This window comes from Trachemys scripta, chromosome 4 (genome assembly GCF_013100865.1).
Source record: "Trachemys scripta elegans isolate TJP31775 chromosome 4, CAS_Tse_1.0, whole genome shotgun sequence".
NCBI lineage: Eukaryota > Metazoa > Chordata > Testudines > Emydidae > Trachemys > Trachemys scripta.
In genome coordinates this window covers 62,862,744-62,884,849 of record NC_048301.1, presented here as the reverse complement: position 1 = coordinate 62,884,849, position 22,106 = coordinate 62,862,744, and the positions used below count along the sequence as shown (strand labels likewise).

Genomic DNA, 22,106 nt, shown 5'->3' with positions numbered 1-22,106 from the left:
TGTGCTACTGTAGTTTTGTCTCTTTTGTAATAAAAATTGCATATAAAAGCTTAAGACTCCCATTTTATAGTCTACTATATATTTTTAAAAATTCCTATACTTACAAAGAAAATCTAGTATATGATCTCAAAATACTTGCAGAAACAAGCTTAGTCTTTACATCATGTGCTTTAGCCAGCCATACTGAAACAGACCTTTTGCATTCCAGCTTTAAATGTATGTATGACAGCTCCCTCTGATTGCTTCAAGGAGGTATGGGTGAACATATCAGGACACTCCAAAGAGGAATTACACCTAAACAATAAGTTCTGTCATTTACAGATCATTGTCCAATTTTAATCGTCACTTGTTGCCAACTAAAATATCCCTTCTAGAACAGGGGAGATATCTGACCATAAAGTCTCTAGTTAGACTAAGGTACACATATACTGCCACTATCACACAGGACTGGTAAAAAACAGAACTTTCAACTGGTCATCTTTCCTTCGGCACAAATAAGATGTTTTATGGTGGAACTAAATTCTGAAGCTAGAATCTGATTCGTTAGTGATCTTGGAGTTGTCATAATGGATTCCTTTTTGCAGTTCTCTCCACGTCAGTATCTGCTCTGCCAGCTCTTCAGTCTCTGTCACAAGCAAGTTAATTTTTGCCAGAGCATTGTCCTGGAATACAAGATGGGAGTTTCAGAAGTTAGGAGATACTAAAAGGTGGGTTAAATAATTAAATGATGTTGCATTTTGAGGGGAAGAGCATTACAGAGGATAGGAAAGGGAACCATCTTCACTACTCACCATGTTTTTCATGGTCAGGGGTATCTGAGGGATGCTCTTTATGGTCTGCAAGTGGCTTTCCAGTTTCTCAATGAAGGCCACTGCTAATGTCAATAACTCTGCTACATACCTTTAATTTGGGAAGAAATCCAGAAACAGGCTGTTCAAAATGATGCACAATTTAATCTTAAGCCTCTTGTTCCTGTCTTTCCTTGACTTTTTCCTCTAAACCCCTTCCACGATAATTGTGGGAATTCCTGACCGCCTGCCTGGAGAGGAAATCTCAGCAGAAACAATACAATTGAATGAGGGCACAGGCTGCAGGAGCATCACCATCATCTTTGCTTGTCAGCAAACGCTCTCTTTGATGGCACTCAGTAAATTAAATACATGTCAGTGAAAGACAGGGCTAGTTACGAAGAACACATACCATATATCAATGGGCTTATTCATGTGTGGATGGTGAACAAGCTCCACAGAAGAAAGGAGACTTGGTACTTCACTAGAGTGTTATTTGGTTTTGGAGAAGTGTTATATAAACCCAGAATTTAAACACATCTGTTTGAAAGGTACAAGAAAAGCTGTTATGTGATCTGCTGGTGGAAAGTCAGAACATATGCACAAAGGTTCAGTGTGCAAGAGTGTCATGGGACATGGCCACCCCACAGTACCCCTGCTGGTCAAACAAGACAATGCTGGCACTCCCTTCCTCAGTGAGGGTCTTCTCCCACTCTACACACTGCTCTGTGCTGGACATGTGGCTTAGATCTCCGGTCAAGTCACAAACAACTTTAACCCCTTCCAAAATAGCAAAAGTCCAAGTGAGAAGTCCCAACAAACAAGAAGGTTCTTCTGCTCTTCGGGGACTTCTCTTCAATGCTCCCTTTGGGCCACGTTCCCAGCCCATCTGGGCTGCCTTTGAGAGTCTTTCTGGCTCTGGAATAGAGCTCTCAAACCCCCCCGCCCCTCCCGCAGCTGGTTCCCTTATAGTACCATTCTCAGCTCCTGTGCGGCTTTTCTGTGTCCTTCCCTGCTCTGGTATATAGCATTGGGCCCTCACATAGGTTCCTTTGGAGTACCTAGTCTCCTGCAAACCCTGACTGAGGGCCTTCCACTGGAACCTGCCCAAACCACGTGGTTCCACCTCAGTCTGATCTCACTCAGCTCTTTCATAAGGCTCTTAAAGGGACCAATCACCATGTGACAGAGACATTACTATCTTTCTGTGTCTTTTACAGTGACAAACTCCCCCCCCAAAAAAAAAACAGTCAATTGCTAGCTTTTAGAAGTAGTTCTGTTACTATCAATTCCACCCCACCCCTGCCTCCATCCTTCTCAGTAATGCATAGAATAATTGTTACCTATAGCTCAAAATAAATCTCTCAGATATGGGAGTTATCCTGGTTAAGGTTATTCAGTTACTGCTGTATACCACCAATACTGTTCTTCAGATTGGTTCAGATCAAGTCTCAAGTCAACTAGCATTAGCTAAGAGCAGCCTACTGCCAGCTGCTACATTATGGAGAGACTAGTCAACTATATTGCTAATACTATTTTGAAAAACGCAGTTAAACTGAGGTCTTATTCCATTGCACTTTGGAACAAACAACAAAATTCTTCCTTCCCAAACTCACAACTTAAAGTGGTCCATACATGATTTTTATGAAAGTTTGAGTGGTTTCATTTAATAGATTAAATTTTCATAAATGGGTCTTTTAAAAATACTTTCTAAACCAGTTTTCTAGCATTTTGTGGCCTCTCTAGAATAATAATGTACTTGAAATTTCTAAGTTTTCACCATATAGCTCATTACTGACAATGTCTCCAATAAGGCGGTCCAAAACAAAAAACACTGGAAAAATTGCTGCATGTGTGTATATAAAAGAGTTTCTGTGGATTGGACTGAGACATTACACCCCATATATTCTTTATGGAAATAAGCTTATGGTAGGGATATGGAATAAGATACCTTACTAGACCCATCTTGCATAAAATGTATCATTAAAAGATTATAATTTACTGAATCATAGAACTGGAAGGGATCTTGAGAGGTCATCTGGTCCAGTCCCCTGCACTCAAGGTAGGACTAAGTATTATCTAGACCATCCCTGACAGCTTTGTCCAACCTGCTCTTAAAAATCACTAATGATGGAGATTCCATCACCTCCCTAGGCAATTTATTCCAGTCCTTAACCACTCTGACAGTTAGGAAGTTTTTCCTGATGTCCAACCTAAACCTCCCTTGTTGCAATTTGAGCCCATTGCTTCTTGTCCTAACCTTAGGGGTTAAGAAGAACAATTTTTCTCCCTCCTCCTTGTAACAACCTTTTATGTACTTGAAAACTTATGTCCCCACTCAGTCGTCTCTTCTCCAGACTAAACAAACCTAATTTTTTCAATCTTCCCTCATAGGTCATGTTATCGAGACCTTTGATAATTTTTGTTGTCTTCTCTACACTTTCTCCAATTTGTCCACATCTTTCCTGAAATGTGGCACCCAAAACTAGACACAATACTCCAGTTGAGGGCTAATCAGCGTGGAGTAGAGTGGAAAAATTACTTCTCGTGTCTTGCTTACAATATTCCTCCTAATACATCCCAAAATGATTTTGCTTTTTTTGCAACAGCATTACACTGTTGACTCATATTTAGCTTGTGATCCACTATGATCCCCAGATCCCTTTCTGCAATACTCCTTCCTAGGCAGTCATTTCCCATTTTGTATGATTGTTCCTTCCTAAGTGGAGTACTTTGCATTTGTCATAGGTGCTGACTTCCCCTCTACCTTGTGGGTGCTTGACCCCGCCCCGCGCTCACTCCTGGCCCTGCCCCACTCTCACCCCACCCCAATTCCACCCTCGTCCCCGCCTCTGCCACACCTCTATATCGCCTTCTCCCCCAAGTGCGCCGCGTCCCCACTCCTCCCCCTCCTTCCTGGAAAGTCCTAAGCGCCGCCAAACAGCTGTTAGGTGGCAGGCAGGAAGCACTGGGAGGAGGGGGGAGCGGGGACGCAGCGCGCTCAGGGGAGGAGGCGGCAAGGAGGGGATGGGGGAGGTTGGCTGCCAGTGGGTGCAGAGCACCTGCTAATTTTTCCCAAGGGGTGCTCCAGCCCCGCAGCACCCACGGAGTCAGCGCCTATGGCATTTGTCCTTATTGAATTTCATTCTATTTACTTCAGACCATTTCTCCAGTTTGTCCAGATCATTTTGAATTTGAATCCTATCGTCCAAAGCACTTGCAACCCCTCCCAGTTTGATAACGTCCGCAAACTTTATAAGTGTACTCTCTATGCCATTATCACTGATGAAGATATTGAACAGAACTGGACCCAGAACAGATCCCTGCGGAACCCCACTCAATATGCCCTTCCAGCACGACTCTGACCCACTGATTACTCTCTGGGAACCATTTTCCAACCAGTTATGCACCTGGTGATTATCCAATCGGTATGCATGTATCAATTCTGTATCTAAAGTTATGAATATTGACTATGTAACAATTACAACTGGGTGTGTACTTGGGAAACACCCACCAGACAACAGGCCATCAGCCAGAAACAATAAGACTTGGAAGATACTAATCTCTCTCCTTCCCGAGAGGCGTTGCTGTGACACTACTAGGGCATGTGGTCATGTCATCTGGTACTGAACACCATCTTGGACTTCTAGTACATTTCCACTAAAAGGAAGGGGAGGTCAAGACTGGGAAACAAAAGATTCCTGCCTTATGTAAATCTTATTTAAGGCTGGAGAGCAAGTTGATCTTGGTTCACTCTTCTCTGAATCCCCATCCAAGATGGCTACTGGAAACACCTAAGGAACAAGGACAAAGGGAAAGGGGGAGGAGTACTAAACCCAGGCTGGAAAAGGGATCTGGTCTGGGAATAAGACACCTGAAGATTTAAGCTGCAGGCAAGGTAGCTAACCTTCAAGAATTTCGGCAACCTGCCCAAAATAAAAATGTAGGGTGAGAAATTACTTCTTGCAACCAGTCCAATATCTTAAGCTTAGTATGTGTGTTTTGTTTTATCTGCTTAGTAATCTGTTCTGTTTACTATCCCTTTAAATCACTTAAAATTTACCTTTTATAGATAATAAACTTATTTCTTGTTTATAACATAATCCAGTTTGTGCAATTCATATCCGGGGAAGCGGGGGGAAAGGAGAGAAGATGTGCAGCTCTCTCTCCACATTGACGGAGAGGGTGAATTTTTATGAGCTTGCGCTGTGCAGACTTTTCTATACCATGCAAAACAATATTATTTTGGGTTTACTCCCCAAAGGGGGTGTGCATTTGAGTGCTGGGCAATTTCCTAGCTGAATCTTCCCATAGAGAGCTGCTTGCAGACTGTGTGATTCTACAGCGTGTGTGTGCGCGCATGCACGCTGCCAGAGAGCCTAATTCAGCAAAACAGGGAGAGGGAGTCCAGGCTAGTGGAGCAGGCGGGCTCAGTGAAACCCCAGTACATCAGGTGGCATCACAGACAGTGGGATGGGGGGGGGGCAGGTGCAACCCATCACATGGACTAGCAGCATGAGTTTACTTTAGCAACTTTTTGATACCACAGTTGTGCTCCCCTACCAGGAGTGATTATCAGGCAAAAGTAGCTTATTTGGACATGAATACATGTGCAGGCTACATGCTAAGAGCTATTTTCTAAGAACTCACCTGTGGAATATGGCTTCAATAGGCAAATTCTCTTGACACAAGGGCTTCATTAACCTCTGCCGGAGAGTCCTCTTCTCTTTCAGCACTGCTTCCAAGTGCTTATTCATAATTTGCAGAGCTTGGCATTTCTGAGCTACACAACAGAGGTAAACATCAAAGGAATGCTGACTGGAAATTGTTTGACCAATGGAGCAAGAGCAGAAACTCATTCTGGATTGCAGTTGACTCAGGTTTTCCAGTAGTTTTTCACTGTGCAAGTGATGGGCTCAGGGAGAACAGCAGTAACCAGACTAGTCCCTGTTGAATGATTTAGGAAGTAGTACTAGGATATGTTCCAAAGAGGCTCAGCACATGTACTCCTTAAAAAGGTATCACTTTACTAACAAGCATGGTTTTAAGTGATCTGGTAGCTCCATCTAAAAATCCCTATATGACTTACACCTGCACCCTATAGTATTTTAGTAATAAGAATTTCCTTCAGGGTTATGTTGTGGTGGACAAGAAGAAAAGACCCATAAAGACAAAGCAAAGAGGTGGAGAAATACTGAGGGAATTAATCCATTCCCCCCAACTTACCAAAATAAAATCCCAAAAGTTCTTCTGAGTGACATTACATATGAAAAAAGTACACACATCTGTTGACTTATTTGGAAGACAACAGGTTTATATGCAGCACTGCTGGGGCACAATCGCTTATGAATGCTCCCAGAACTTCTGCTCCCTGGGGTCCAAGCTATTAAGTGGAATACCATAAAGAATATGCACATGGTCACTAGTGACATGGAGTGTTCTAGTTGCATTGCTGTGCTAGCACTCTTTATTGGCTGATCACCCATCATAGCCTCATGGGCCACTACACACCAGTGGATGACAAGTGCAATGGCGGTGATGAGAAACAGGGAACTCAATGGAGGTGAAACACATTTGATGACGTCCAGGTCAAAGAGCCTAAAACTAATAATTGTTCCCCTGAACAAAACCACTTACTCAGGAAGTATGGGTGTGCAATATCTGCAGTTTCCTTTTCCAGTCCCAGGATTTCGGTTTCCAGGCTCTTCTACAAAAGGCATAAAAAATTGCTACACTTGATTTTCATACGGTTTAATTTCTATTTACCTATATACCTCTGGATATTCCCCACCTCCTCAGCATGTATGTATTCAAAATAAGAATACCACATTCATCCTTCCATGTCTAAGAAACTTTTTAAAAACAGATTAGTTTGTATGGTTGTGTTGAGTATGTGTGCATGAAGAGCTGAGTTTTGCATTTAGTTCTTAATGCAGTGAAGCTTGTGATCATTTTTATTTCTTCTGGGAATGAGTTCCATTGTCTAAAACCAGTTCCTACAAAAGTAGGTGCTCACACGCACAAGTCTCTCCCTAGTGGCAAACAGTTCCCTGGCTCCAGGGGAACACAGCTGCTGTCATAGGGGTGATCTTGGACAGACCTCTAATTTGATTTATTCAATGGGGAGCCAGTCCAGAATGTGGTTAATGTCTTCTCATGCCCTGTGTTACTAAGCAGATGGACTGCTGCATATTGTACCAGTTGGAACCTTTTCAGGTTTAATTCCTAGATATTAATTGCAGTATGTGAGCCAGGCAGTCGCAAGTGTAAATAGGTTGAGAACCACTGGTCTAACCTCTTCTTCAGCTAAGCCAATGGGCATTTCACTGTCTGCAATGCTGTTTGATGGCATGGACTTTGCCAATGTTAATGTATGCATTGGATAATTCAGTAGGTAAGCATTACCACCAGACAATAGCAATAACAGAGAAATTCAGAATACATCTCATAGAACTTAAATCTAACAGCCAGTTTAGATAGTAGTGGGAGCCTAAAGAATGGAACTGTAAGAAAGGTACTGTTAGGGGATGTATACACATGAAAATTAATCCAGAATAAGGTAGGGTGTGAATGTAAAGAAGATTATTTTAAGATTAACTCTGTGTGGAGAGAGAGTCTTATTCTGAATTATTTTAAACCACACCCAAAAAGACTAAAGTAATTCAGAATAAGGCACTCTTATTCCAGAATAAGAGTATCCACACATGGAGCTAACCAAGAATAGCTCCCTGTATAGACAAGCCCTTAGCTTGTTAAAGTGGAAGTGGTCCGGTTGCCTATAAATACAACAGCTCATGAAAAAACAATAGTTGTTTGCTGATCTAAGGAGAACAGCTGTTCAGATCTGTTTCCCCAGTTTCTTCAAGAAGATTTAGATAAAAAGTTTGTTCACCAGATACAATGGGTTGCATCTTTGCAGTTATTACGAAAGAAAGGAATTTGATATATGGATCTTTCTTTCCTTTGTGATAATTCATTAAATTGTGACAAAGCTACCGTTAAAAACTAAATTACAAATTAACAACACCTGCCATTATATTTTACTAATTCTTTTTCTTCTCCAGCCTGCTTTATGTTTTCTACTATATAATGGTAAAAACACAGCATAAAAATATGCTTTCTACATGGAGGGGGCAGTGCAAAGGTCAAGAGCAGTTAGTATGTTGTCTTACCCATCATATAGAAATATGCACCCTAGTACTGATGGATTTACCTGGTTTATTTCAGCTCGGATGTCTGCAATTTTCTCCACCTCGGTGAGGTGCACAAAGCAAGGGGCTTGTTTAGCAGATAAATCCAGCATCTCCTATTAAGGAACAACAAGAGAGGGTGGTACCGGGTCAGTAGCAATAAGAAGTCACAAGCAATTAGAACATTTTCAAGGTTAGCAAGAACATTAGTGCAACTGGTAGCGTCTTTCTAGGTATTGCATTAAGTTTCTCCTAACATTAATGATTTGGGAAACAAATCTTGCATAGGCAGCTGAGGAAACATTTCAGAAGGACAAAAATGGGCTTACAAAAATAAAACTTCTTCAAAGAAAGTCCTTATAGAAGAGTCTGGGAGCACCCTCCTTAAAGATTTGTTGTTTAGGTGCATTCCAATGGCATAGATTTAAAGACAGAAATTTACTCTTTAGAAGTATAAACAAGAGGAAGGGATACAGTCATCCCTGGCATGGACAGTTAACATCCAAAATTGAATAAAATTAATCAGGCACAGCCGGGAGGAATTTCTCTCTTCTCCCCCATTTCAATTTTAACATTGTTTCTATCAGCATAAACATGGATTTATGATAAATGGCATCTTATTTGAAGACACACATAGTACTTTAAGGGGAAAAAAATAACTAACCCCCCCCCCCCGCCCCAACCAATGTACTAGGAAGTAGCATGGCTAGTGGATAAGGCACTGAATCAGGAGACCAGAGTTCAATTCCAGCTATGTCACTGATGTGCTGCATCACCTTGGGCAAAGCACTTCATCTCTCAATATCTCCGTTTCCCCTTCCTCCTTTTGTCTTTCTTGTCTATTTAGATTCTATTCTATATGATTTCTTATACCATGCTCATCACCATAGCATCTGAGCGACTTCCAGGAGTGTATTAAGTAATGTGACTAATTTTCTCTCCCATGGGAAGAAGTGTATGCAGTGTTCCTTTTTGAATTTATATATTCACATTCACACACACACCTCTGTGTTTATATTAGAGATGACAAGGTCAGAGAAATGCTTCTTGCAAGGTGTGAAAGGTGGTAAGGTTTGGGATGGTCTGCAGTTCCTGTGGGGAGTTCATTCCACAATCTTGGGTCAACCACCAAGAATACTCAGTCTGATTGTAAGGGCTTGTCTACACTTACAGTGCTACAGCAGCACCAGTGCAGCTCTACCGCTGTGGTGCTTAGTGAAGACACTTCTCCTGTCAGCATAGGTACTCCAGCTCCCAGAGAGGCTGAGGAGAGGAGAAGCCCTTCCATGGATATAGCGCTGCCTGCACCAAGGGTTAGGTTGGTATAACTCTGTCACTGAGGGGTGTGGATTTTCCACATTCCTGAGCAACAGTTATACCAACGTAAGTCTGTAGTATAGACAAGGGCTAAGCTCTATAGGGATGGTCTCTTACTATCTGTTTGCACAGCTCTTAGTGCAGTAGGGCCCCCCAACTTGGTTGGAGTGTCCAGGTGCTACTATAAATCAAATAATAAAATTCAATAAAGTGATTGTGAAAGGACTTATGCAACAGGCAAGATTATGCTACAAACAAGGCCCTTTGTTTTTTGTTTCAAATTTCCCAAAAATGTATCAGTGTTTATTACAAAAAAATAAACACACAGGTGAAAATCTGTGCAAAATTAACTTCAGTTTTCTAGGAAAATATCAGGGTTAATATTGGGGGAAAGGAGAACAGAAAAAAGGAACAAGGAGAAAAGTAAAAGTATTTAAAGTAAAAGCAGTTTAATGCTGTAGTTTATTTCACGAACTGTACATTAACAGTATGTACACACCTATGTGTATCTTCTACTACAATTGTCTTACTTTAACAGACAGCCTCACATTTACACTTGGAAATATTGATTGTTAAAATAAATTAGTCCATGTATTCAAGTGGTCCAAAATTCAGGTGAAAATTGGAAAAACATATGCAATAGCTTTTGTAAAAGCCAGGAATGTTTTTGTAAAAACTGAAAACAAAGGGCCTTAGCTACAAATAGTGACCCTGAACATGAACCTCTGTGCAGGGATCTGTCAACATGGCTTTCTGTACAGGACTGATAGGAAGATGAAATTTAACAGGAGTACTTGAAAGTGGAGGCATAGTTCTATTAGATTATTTTGACGGTACAGATACAGGAATAAACAGAACTTTTACACTTTATTCCCAAGTTCCAAGAGCAGAATTAATGCTGCCCATTTAAAATCTAGCACCTTCTGTTAACACTCATTGTGTAAATGAAACCCTAGTAGCAGAAAGTCATCCAGAAGAAGCAAATACCCGGGGGCACAGCAGAAAACCACAGTGAGAAATGTATTCTAACTCAGCAGCTGAAAAACATTAATTTGTATTTTAAAAAAGATCTAAGGAGCTAAAGAAGATCAAGAACTACAGAACAAAGTCTAACTAAAGTTAGCTCTCCCAAAGCCTGTAATAGCAATCCGTTTTTTAGAGCAGGCGTCTACCTTGGCCACAGACAATCCGGAGTGTAATCAGTGCTTAATTTGTAATGCAAGAGGTGCGGGAGCTCAAGCAATTTTTTACATTCATAACTAATACAGCAAGCCCAGAGGTGCTGGGGCTATGAACTGCCAAGCCTAGAGGTGCAAGGACTTGAGTCCTTCCACAAATTAAGCATTGGCTAGAATGCTCTTTAGGGAATGGGGAACAACCATGCCAGAGGGGGGCCTGCTCCAGCCTGGAGAGTGTCTGTCATCCAGCCGGCCGGGCAGAGCCTGCTACGCTGCCCGCTGTTGAGATGGCTCCTACTCGGGGCGCTGACGGTGGCGGTCGGCGCCCGAACAGGGAGGCCGGACACCCGCAGCTGGAAAGCGGGGAGGTGGCACAGCAGCTGCTCTCCCGGGCGCGAGGGTCCCCCACGGGCGCGTTCCCGGAAGGGCCGCGCGGTTCCCCGGGGAAGGGGCCATAGCCCGGCCCCGCCGCTCCTTACCTGGGTCACCACACCCGCCGCCAGGCACTTGGCCAGCACCAGCCCCGCGGCCGTGGGCTGCGCCGGGTCCCAAGGGTTCGAACAGGCCATCGCCGCCTTCGCCTCTAAACCTGCCGCGCGCCCGCCCTCGCGCAGGAAGCTCCGCCCACGCGTCGCTCACGCTAGGGGGGCGAGGCCACGCCCCCTCGCCATGCTGTGTGTGACAGGCCCGCAGCCGCGCTGGCGGGTGTGGCTTTGTGTCTCCGCCATGTTGGATGTGTCCTGGAGAGCGGCGCTGGCCTGGTTTCCGGTTCCGGGGCTGGCGCGGGTGGGTGACTTCGCACCCCCAGCTGGAGCCAGAGCTGGTCCGCGGGTGGGTGGAGACTCGCGATGGGGAGTTAGAGCCGCGGCTGGAGAAAGGGCGGTAGGTGGGGGAGGTCTCCGGCCTGTCAGTCGCCGGGGCCGCAGCCCGGGTAGGAGGAGGCTGCCCTGGGGTGCCCCTGCCCCGAGTGGCGGCTCGGCTGGCCGGGCGAGAGGGGTGGCAGCGCCCCGGGCGGCCGATGGGCTCTGGCTGGGGGCGGCGACGTGAGGTGTCTCTGACTCTGTTACGCAGCCCGAAGCGGAGCCGCCTTTGGGCCTCCCCCAAGAGCTGGGCTGTGCGAGGGGCCGGGCTGGGAGCCCGGACTGGTTGGAGCTGCTAGAGCTCCCGGGGGTGGGACGGTAATTAGCTTAATCAGTCACTCCCCTTCCCGCAGGGGTTGCTGTTCTGTGGATTTTAACTTGACACTGTCCCTATAAGGTGCTGAACTGTCTGAATTCCTACATTTATGTAACCAAATTATTTGAACCCCTCTACAAGACTGAGGGCTCTAAGGCCATGTCTTCACTATGGGCACTACAGCGCTATAGCCATAGCGCCCCCCTAGTTATGCTGCTGTAGCCAGACTACAGCGAAAGAAGGGGTTTTTCCATCAACTCCACCTCCTAGAGCTACGGTAGCTAGGTTGATGGGAGCATTCTTCCATTGACCTTTAAACTGGCCAACCGGGGGGTTAGGTTGGCATAGCTGTAGCACCTAGATGTGGATTTTTCACATCCCTGAGTGCTGTAGCCATGTCGACCTAAGTTTTAAGTGCAGACCAAGGCTAACATATCGAGTTCATGAAGCACCAATGCTAGCAGACAAGTATGCACACACATGAGCAATGTAGTAACTGCTGTGGCATTACCCCACTATTACTTGTCTTGACTAAAGTTTGTAGTGTACACATGGCCTTAGTCTGACACTTTGATCTTGCCTTCCACTGTTGCATGCTTCCCAACTTCCATGCCATTAATTTAGCATTCAGACAACTCTAAATGGAGGCATCTTAGTATGATAAATTGGGTTAATCTTATTAAGACCTATATTTTGTTAACTAGGGATAAGAAATATAGCCTGATACATTAAGCATACCATTCAACATGTCCAGGTGAGCCATAATGGAAGAAGACTCTTATGCACAAAATGACTTTGTAAATTTGCTTTTTAACAGGAAAATTGGGTTCATGTAATCCAGTGCATCGTGATTGAGAGAGACTGGACTGGGTTTGTGCCTTAAACAAAATCTGTATACTTGACACAAGACCAGCAAGATGGGAAATAGTGCCTTAAAAGCTCACTTGGAGACAGCCCAGAAAACAGGCGTGTTCCAGCTAACTGGAAAGGGTCTCTCTGAGGTAGTAGAACTCTGTGGCTACACGTGTACATGACTAATTGTCTTAGGCAGGAACTCTATCTTTCTGTTTTGTAAAGTGCCATGGGCATTAATAGTACTGTATAAATAATGCTTCAGGCACCTCACTGTCCCCCTTTTAAGGAAAACACTCTTGCATGCATCTTTGCTCTAGCAATCAGTGATGCTCCACTTACCTGGAAACTTGTATTTCTTTATAATTTCTGGTTTTATATTTAAAACAAATATATTAAATCCAGGAGTCTTAAAAGTTTATGCAACAAAAAAGGTGGCTTTCAATAGAATATCTTAACTTGAGAGCACAAGATAAGTTTTATAACTGTATATTTATGCAAGATACTCTCAAATTTGTGAAATACTTTAAGGCCCCAATCCTGCACACACTTATTCACATGCTTAACCTTAGTCATGTGATTGGAACTGCTCAAGTGACAAATGTAAAGCATATCCATAAGTGCCTGTGGTTTTAACACATTATCTGAGATTGACTTGATTTTGTTTGATCAATTCCCAGAAAAATCCAAATCAGACTTGAACAATTGCTGTTGGGTCTAGCTCAGGGGTCTCAAACTCAAATGACCACGAGGGCCACATGAGGACTAGTACATTGGCCTGAGGGCCGCATTAACTGACACCTCCCTCCTGCCGCCCTCGGCCCTGCCCCCACTCCACCCCTTCCATGAGGTTCCTGCTCCTGTCCCGCCTCTTCCCACCCCTTCCCTGTCCCCATTCCAACCCCTTCCTCGCAATCCCCACCCCAATTCCGCCCCTTCCCTGCCCCCATGGGGTACAGAAGGGGTGTGGGGTGTGGCAGGGGCTCAGGGCAGGGAGTTGGGGTGTGGGGTGTAGGAGGGGTGAGGGATGCAGCAGGGGGTCAGGATGCAGGGTGTGGCAGGGGGTTCAGGGCAGGGGTTCAGGGGGCAGGGTGTGGCAGGGGGCTCAGGGCAAGGGGTCAGGGTGCAGGAGGGGTGCGGGGTATAGCAGGGGGTCGGGGTGCAGGAGGGGGGCAGCAGGGGATTCAGGGCAGGGTATCGAGGTGTGAGGTGCGGCAGGGGGTTCAGGGCAGGGGGTTGGGGTGCAAGAGGGGTTCGGGGGGCGGACTCTGGCCCGGCGCGCACCGAGGGCAGGGCAGGCTCCCTGCCTCCTGCCCTGCCCCCGCTCCGGGAATGGCCGGAACCTGTGGGAGGAGGGGCACCAGGGTCTGTGTGTTGCTGTTGCTTCAGGCACCTCCCCCAGCAGCTCCCATTGGCAGGGAATGGGGAACCGTGGCCAATGGAAGGCGCTGGGGGCGCTGCCTGAAGCAAGAGCAACACACAGACCCATGTGCCTCCCCCTTCCCCAGGTTCCGGCCGCTTCCTAGAGCGGCGCAGGGGCAGGGCAGGCAGGGACCTGCCCTGCTCTGCCCCTGGTGCGCTTCGGGCCAGAGCCGCTCTAGGTAAATGCTGGGGAAGGGCCGCGAGGAGCTCGCAGGCCACAGAAAATAACCACGCGGGCCGTGCGTTGGAGACCCCTGGTCTAGCTGCTGTTTGTATGATGTCCAAGTTTAACACTGCACCATGTTACTTTGTTGTTGTGCATGGGGCGGTGGGGGGGTTAAATACCTCTCTCATATGTTTAATCTTCCATTTCACTTCTCCCTTTCTGGCAAGGGGGGGATATGATAAGTTGCTGCTATAATTTGCAGGGAAAAGCTAAAACATGAGTGTGTTTTCCCCCCCATTACTGGCTCAAGGACTAGAAACTAGAACCGGTCCAAATTTCTTGATCAAGGTCCATACTCCAGAGAAAATAATAAAACAATCAATAATAACAAGTAAATAAATGTTGGGATCTGTTCAAAAGTGTCTGGTGGTCTGGATTTGACTACCCCTGGACTAGGAGATATTTGCAGATATTTGGTGCTGTTGCTAACTGTGAGAGTAAATGATTTAAAAAAAAATAATAAATCCACAAGTGAATGATGTAACAATGTTACATATGCTTTATGATGGCAAGGTATGTGACTAAGAGAGGGGGTGAGTTCCAAAGAGCAGACAAGTGTTACTTTAAGATGGAAGGAAATGTTTTTTGTAATCTATATAAAATAAAACAGAGAACTGAAGGAAGAAGGGGTTTTATTTAGCTTCCATCATGCTTAAAAGTGTGTGTGTGGGGGAGATAATCAAATAGCAAAGGTTATTAATAGGCATTAAAGAGAACATAAAAATGAAAAGTTCTGTAAACAGTATTGTGCTGTATTCCTATCCTTGCCCTTTTTTTCTTTATTTTTTATCCTGTTTATTTAGACTGAATTCTGGACTAGGAATTAGTTTTCCTAGGAGTCTGTAAAATGTCCCTTGCATTTTTTATTTTTTTTGTGCCACTGAAAAAAATTAACTTAATGTATTGTTTTTGCTTGAATTTGGTAAATCTCACTTTTGGTGCTGGTGAGACACTGTGCATTATATGGACTAATGTAAACTTGAACTGCAGTGTAAATAATTGAAAGACTGATACCATGAAATTATATTGTCTATAATGAAGTTAAACCAGCTGTTTTAATGTTGTTTATTCCCACCCTCCCACCCCCTCCAGTTTCCTGAAGACCTGCAGAAGCTAGCCAGCAACTTAAGGACAATAGATTTGTCAAACAACAAAATTGAGATCCTGCCACCACTGATGGGAAAGTTTTCTGTTCTGAAGAGTCTTGCTTTAAACAACAACAAACTGAGTATGAGTTTTTAATATTGTCACAGATTTCTAAAAATAGACTTCTTTGTTATTGGTCTGACATTAAATGTGATAACTTGACTCTTACAAAATGCAAAGGGAAACACTGGTTGCTTAGACTACAATCTCTTGGAATTCATGATCAGGAGAAAATTAGATTTGTTCAAAACTAGTTAGCAGTTTTGTTATATTTTCACCCTTGCAATAATGTGTAAGTACTTAAAACCACATAACTGTGTGCTGTGAACCTGTCTGATCTAAAAGCTGAGGAAAGTCAGATAGTTTAGTACTTGCATGGAAAACCTCTGAAGATGGTGTCCTGCAGAAAACAGTGCTGGTGATTCAGTGGGTGTCACTCCTGTTGGGCCAGTGTCCCGAAGACCAGCAAAGCTAGCAACTAGAATTAGGGGGTGCTGTGCTACTAGAGGTGTCGTCTTTTGGGTGAGTGATAACATTAAGTTCTTTACCACTTGTAGTCATTAACAATGCCATAGCATCCTTTATGGAAGTAAAGCATTATGCCTAAACTTTTGGCCAAATTCCAACTCTATTTATATTCTGCTTACCTAAAATTTCCCTTGCAGCTTATTAGGGAAGTATTCTTCTTGTCTCCAAATTTTTCTGTTTGTGCGGTGGTGAAAAGCTGCTGTGTTTCACCACAGATGTCTGAACTTCAGAGACTGGTGAACTGTTTGCTATAAGCATTTTATAGCTTTTTGGGTTCATTAGGATGGGATGAACAAATTTAAACTAGTACTTCATTCCCAAACTTCAAATGTTGCAAAATGTGTTTAGCCTAGTGGTTTGGGAGAGAGGAATTTTGTCTTGGAAAATTCTATCAGAATAGTGTTGTATATTCCACACAGGAGCAGACTTGGCTTTTAATGGATATGAAAACTCGCAATTTCCTCTGACTAGATTGGGTAATTTCTTTGTTCGTAATTTTATTGCTAGCTGCTCTACCTGAGGAGCTGTGTAAGCTGAAAAAACTTGAGACCTTGCATCTGAATGGCAACCATCTGACGCAGCTGCCTGCCACCTTTGGACAACTCTTGGCTCTCAAGACCCTGAGCCTTTCTGGAAACCAGCTTCGGACTGTGCCCACCCAACTCTGCAGTCTTCGTCACCTAGATGTGGTGGATCTCTCAAGAAACCAGATCCAGAGCGTACCAGACACAGTAGGGGACCTGCAGGCCATTGAACTCAATTTGAATCAGAACCAGGTCTGGAAACTGAGGCTTTAGAGGCATGTGAACTTAAGGCATGATTGAGTCTTAAAGAGTTAGTTCTCTCTGAGCCACAGAAGTCAGGACAGGCAGTTACCACTTCAGTGTGAGAGGAATGCCTTTTGGGTATGACAGAGGTGGAGGATTCATATAAATACCTAGCTAGTTTTCATCTACTGTGATGCCTTCTATTGCCTGATTTGACTTTCTAGGATAGCCTTTATAGGATCAGGCTCGCTTTGTTAAACAGTAACTTTCCTGTTGTGAGATTAATGCCTCAGACATGCCCACTCTGTTCTATTCTCCCATTCCACCACATGCATTGTAGCACTAAGCCCTTTATTCAAGTTCCCAGGTGGACCCTGCTTTGAGGGGAGGTATCCAGATGCCAGTTGTTGGGAAAATTGCATGTCTAATGTCAAATTGATTTGAACTCGTCACCACTGCACATCACATGTACAGTATTAGAATTAAGGACAGCTTCACTTCCAGGGTCTCATTTTAGAAATACTCAAACTCTTTATATGGTTAAAGTCAGCAGGTATGATGTTTCCTCAAAATTAAAATTATATAAAGTTGCTCGATGCCAGTCATGCTAGGAAAATAAGTAGTTCTCGTTTCCTGTCATTAACCCAGTTAATCTACAAAACAAGCGACAGTGTTGTTAAAGTGGCTGAGTAAACTGAAGTCAGATTGTGTAGTAGTTGTGAAACACAGATCGGTGTACTTATAAATAACCAATTATTAGTAAAAATGTACGGCTTCAAGCTTTTTTCCACTTTCTCCTTTTGGACCATGTCAGATTTCCCAGATCTCAGTGCAGATCTCTCACTGTCCACGCCTCAAAGTCCTGCGTTTGGAAGAGAACTGTCTAGACCTCAGCATGCTTCCTCAGAGCATACTCAGTGATTCCCAGATCTCATTGCTTGCAGTGGAGGGTAATCTCTTTGAAATCAAGAACCTCAGAGAACTGGAGGGCTATGACAAGGTTTGTAGAAAACTGTTGCCAGTGAATGTTTTTTGCTTTCCTGCTCATGAATGCATCTCAGACTACTGGGGGATCAGAGTTCTGCTGGTGGATGAGACTTGCAACAGTCCACAAGTATCTTTGCAGCCATTGGCAGTAGATGACCTTCCTAGAATGACCTTCTGCCTTGCCCATTAGATAACAACAAAGGACCTGTCTGTGGTTCAGGAACTACTTGTAAAATGAACATCTTGCAGCTTTCCTCTCTAACTGTCCTTTTTGCCTTAGTGATGCGTATCCTTTTCTCCCTGGCATATGTCAGACTGGATTGCAGCCCATGCTTACAAGCAAACTTATTTTGATGCTACAACACTATTAGACAGTACCCTAAAGAGAGAGATGGACTTTAATCACATTTGGAGCAATGATATTCCTAGTTAGTGCTTTATTTTATTGAGCATTATTAGTGGTTGTGGTTCCATTTCCCAACTATCCCTACATAGAAGAAATTGGAATTAAGAGGTAAGACTGGAAAAATTATAGAGGAGCTATCTGGCTGTTTAATTAGCCATAGACTTCATGGCCCTTTGCTTGGGGGAGAGTTCAGGTTGTTGATCTCTAGCATGATGGTTGTATTGGAGAAAATGCTTTATAGGACAGCTTCCCCGTCATTGTCCTGTTTGTACTTTCACCCTGACTCTAGTAGGTTGTGCCTGCATTGGCTCTCTCATGATCTTGCCTGCAGTGACAGGTCATGTGGTAGCCTTGTCATAGTCATTCTCTGTTTACATAATCCCCACTGCATAGTAGGTGAGGATGGAAATATTCCTTTTCTTTTAATAGTGGGGAGAAGGGCAAGGAATCTAAGTTGCTTTGATACAAAATAAATAATAGGGAAACTCTAATTGCGTGTTAGTCACATAGATTATGGGCCTGGGTCCTCCCCTAGATGTGTGTAGAATATACCGGTAGCTAGGATTTTATTACTTCTAAATACAAGTGATTTTTCTTGAAAAAATTAAGTATTGGCCATTATTATTATTATTATTATTTTTAACTCAACTGTTTTATCACAATAGACTAAGACAGCATCTATCCCTGCTTCTCCCCCACTCCAAATTGTTCTGGGAAAGCTTAAAAAAATGCTTCAATGAGAAATGTATTCTTGTGGATGTTTATCTTGTCTATTTAGGGTGACGAGAGTGGAAGAAAGCTGGCGCTAAGATGGTGGTGCATCACTTGATCATCATAAGGCACCAAAGCACCTCCATTGAATGAGACAGGGTAGAGGCTAGGAATATAATAGAAGGGGAGTTGTCTACAGTATTTGCTTTTTAATTCACACAGCATCCTCTAAACCTGACAATGGGGTGCTTGGTCTCTGTGAGACAAATTACTGTATTGGCTTGGAGGCTGTAGGTAGTACCTATTTATGTAAATCTACAAATTCATTAAACAGATGTTGACTATAAAGCTTCCTTGCTGCATGAATGGGATGTTGCTGCAGTTCACCAGCAATAAAACCTCAAAATGACTTCTTTTCTGTGTGAAGTTAGGAATGGCTGGTTCCAGTATGGCTTTTGTATTACCAACTTTCCAGTTTCAGAACAACCAACGTTCTCTTTGCTCTCTGCTTTTTAGTACATGGAGCGGTTCACAGCCACCAAGAAGAAGTTTACATGATAGACTGCTGTTCTGAGTCTGTATCATTGGACGTAAAAGATAGTGACCAAAGCAGCATAATCAGCAGCACTGTCTGCTTGGAATGACAATTTAAACCAAGATTGAAAGTTTTGGGCTTGATGATGGCGATGAAGAAACTGACTATTCGTTTCATAAGTCTGCTATGTTGCTGCCACTACCACTTCAAATAAAAATCTGACATTGGGAAATTGCAGCCTAGGCATTGAACTGTTAAATTTGGCTAGAAACTGCTTATACTTCTGGCTAGCTTCCTTGCTTCATTTTATTCTCCCTTTTCAGGATGACTTATGTGGGAGAAAGGGATATATAATCCTCAGTAGTTGATGAGGTAGAGGACATAAGCTTTTTTCACAACAGATGCTACTGCATCCTTATAAAGGGAAGTTGACTATTGTTTAGAGTGGGTTACTTGCATCTAACATGTTTGCCTGGTAGTGTACTGCAGTTCTGCTACCACAATAATTCCAAAATATTAAGTTATACTACTTCCTGTAAATGTCCTCTAGCATGGAGGTTAACTTTCACATAGATCTGTTGTAATACTAAAAATTGTGTACACTTCATAAAGCACAAATAGTTAAATGAGCTCACATGGTTAATTTATCTTGTCTATTTTATATTAACTGCTTTAGGAATCAAAGCTTGTTTCTGTCATCTTTTCTCTTACCAGTTGTATCAATTCACAGTACAATTTACAGGATGTCTTCTAGTTGATGGAGAAATGCACTATTCCCTTCTGCTTGAACATACTGCTATTTAATGGACTACTTGACAGGTTTTTTCTCTGTCTTCAGTAAAATGTAGTTTGCTGGAAAAACTGTTATCCTTGCACTGATGAGTCCTCACATCTGCAGAGCCACATCTAAAACTTTTTCACCTTATTACAGCTGCCTTACTACCAAAAGCACCCAGCAAGAGCTAAAAATGTATGCAATTATGTAACAGGTACTAAAATCAATTAATTGTAATAGATTTAACTTGTGTATTTATTTTACTAAAACACTTTAAAACTGTAGTTTAAATGTGTCAATTCTAACCATATTTCTGCCACTTCAATGTGATTGTATTAAGCTTACCTAAAAGGTTTATTTTACCAATCTATATTAGATTTTTTTGTATAAAACTACTTGTGACAATCTTAAAAATAAAGACACTACTTTTGAAGAGAGAAAATGGCTGGTAGATAGTAAGCCTTTGAGTGACAAGTTAGCTAAATGCTACTACCTGTTCAAAAATGATTATGTAGAAATTCTATTAGAAAAACTTGCAAAGTAAAATACCAGTCCTCTGGGATTTCTAATAAGAGCAGTTCCTAATTCATCATCTGTAAACTGCTCAAATGCTTAGTCAGTTCCATGGATGGATGTACCCAGGATGTAAATACAGAGTAAGATGTAAAACCTTTCAAAGCTATTGGGAAAGGTAGATCATGGAGAGGAAGTTGTTATATAGAAGGTTTAATAAGAGTCAGATATAATAGCTGAAGTTGCAAAGTAAAGAGAAATGTTGAACAGACTGGCATTTAACTTTCTCTACAAGAATGGTAGAGTGGTATATACAATATGTGCCTAAAGCAATGTCAGACAGGCAAGGAACTATTTGGCTGAACTCACAACAGCCATAGCTTGAAAAGCTCTGCACATACTTAAGTTCCTCAGGACTGCTTTGCTCTGGGAAATCCCAGCATGTGGGAGCATTTGCTTTTGAGGGACAACTTCCTCCATGTTGGACTTGATTTGGTTTCTATTCTTCTTCACTGAAATCCACCACCTGTGTGTGTGTGGTGGCTCTAGGAACAGAGCAGTACCATCATTAGCACAGGTAAAGTGTTAGCCATCCTTAAACATGCGCTCAGTTCATTCAAGAAACAATCTAGAATTTTGAAACCACATAGATAATGTATTAATTTCCTATCCTTTAAGTGAGTACTGAATTTTACCTGTATCTCAAGTAGCTAAACACTAAGTATGTCTACACTTACTGGGGCTCCACACTGTGCCAATTAATCCACCAGGAATGGATTTAGGGTCTAGTGAAGACCAGCTAAGTCGACCACAGATTGCTCTCCCATCGACTCCGGTACTCCACTGAAATGAGAAGTGTAAGGCAAGTTGATGGGAGAGTTATTAATGTAGCTGGAATTGTGTAACTTAGGTCAGTTTAGCCCCATAGCAGGTGTAGTGTGTGAACCACAAGCTGGGGGAGGCTGTGCCCCCCACCCACCTTTTGTCTCTAGCCCCAGACTGCCCCCTAGCCCTAGAGCAACAGGAGGGTGGGCAGCACAGCTGCAACCTCCCTAGCCCCAGAGCACAGGGAGGGTGGGTGGCACAGCCTAAGCTGGGACCATCCACAAGGAGACTGGAGCTGGGCTGAGCAGGAAGCAGGAGGGAGGGTCTGGGGGCAGAGCATTGGCAGCGCTGCACCTGGCTGTTTGGGGAAGCACAGCCTCCCCCCAGCATGAGATACCCACTGCCTCTACCCTGTAATGTAGACCAGGCCTAACACCTACTTTTTGTAAAGCACAGGTCAATAAGGAATATTATATAAGTAAGTGTTTGTGTGCCTTCCACCTAGTGCAGTATTATAGAACTAGATAAATTACTGTTTTAAGCAACAAAGAGTGCTGTGGCACCTTATAGACTAACAGATGTATTAGAGCATAAGCTTTTGTAGGTGAATATCCACTTCATCAGATGCATACACTCTCTTGTAACCTTAAAAGGAGTCCACCTTCATCATGCTGCTTGATGGGAGTGGAACAAACATGTAAATTCTCCCATGTGGAAAGTAGGTTAGTACAGGAGTTCAGCCCTTGAAAGGGTAGGTAGTTTAA

The 22,106-nt window shown here is 43.2% G+C and overlaps 2 protein-coding genes across 4 annotated transcripts; one reads left to right on the top strand and one right to left on the bottom strand.

The window, feature by feature from the left end:
* Positions 1-306: 306 nt before the first annotated feature.
* On the bottom strand, positions 307-11,173 carry HAUS2 (HAUS augmin like complex subunit 2). Its single transcript, XM_034769178.1, has 6 exons — positions 10,953-11,173; positions 8,002-8,094; positions 6,426-6,495; positions 5,439-5,571; positions 792-900; positions 307-662 (listed from the first exon to the last, which is right to left on the bottom strand). The coding sequence occupies exons 1-6, from the start codon at positions 11,040-11,042 to the stop codon at positions 516-518; spliced, it is 642 nt and encodes a 213-aa protein (XP_034625069.1). The 5' UTR covers positions 11,043-11,173; the 3' UTR covers positions 307-515.
* Positions 11,174-11,206: 33 nt separating this feature from the next.
* Positions 11,207-20,446, top strand: LRRC57 (leucine rich repeat containing 57). Of its 3 annotated transcripts, none has more exons than XM_034769176.1 (6): positions 11,207-11,304; positions 12,467-12,650; positions 15,242-15,377; positions 16,331-16,599; positions 17,405-17,590; positions 18,762-19,202. In XM_034769176.1, exons 2-6 carry the CDS (start codon positions 12,567-12,569, stop codon positions 18,810-18,812), a joined length of 726 nt encoding a protein of 241 aa, XP_034625067.1. In that variant the 5' UTR covers positions 11,207-11,304; positions 12,467-12,566; the 3' UTR covers positions 18,813-19,202. The 3 variants fall into 3 exon arrangements, with proteins under 3 accessions (XP_034625067.1, XP_034625066.1, XP_034625068.1); XM_034769175.1 differs by having other exon boundaries at positions 11,230-11,355; XM_034769177.1 differs by lacking the exon at positions 18,762-19,202 and adding an exon at positions 19,211-20,446 and having other exon boundaries at positions 11,233-11,355.
* The last annotated feature ends 1,660 nt before the right edge of the window (positions 20,447-22,106 follow it).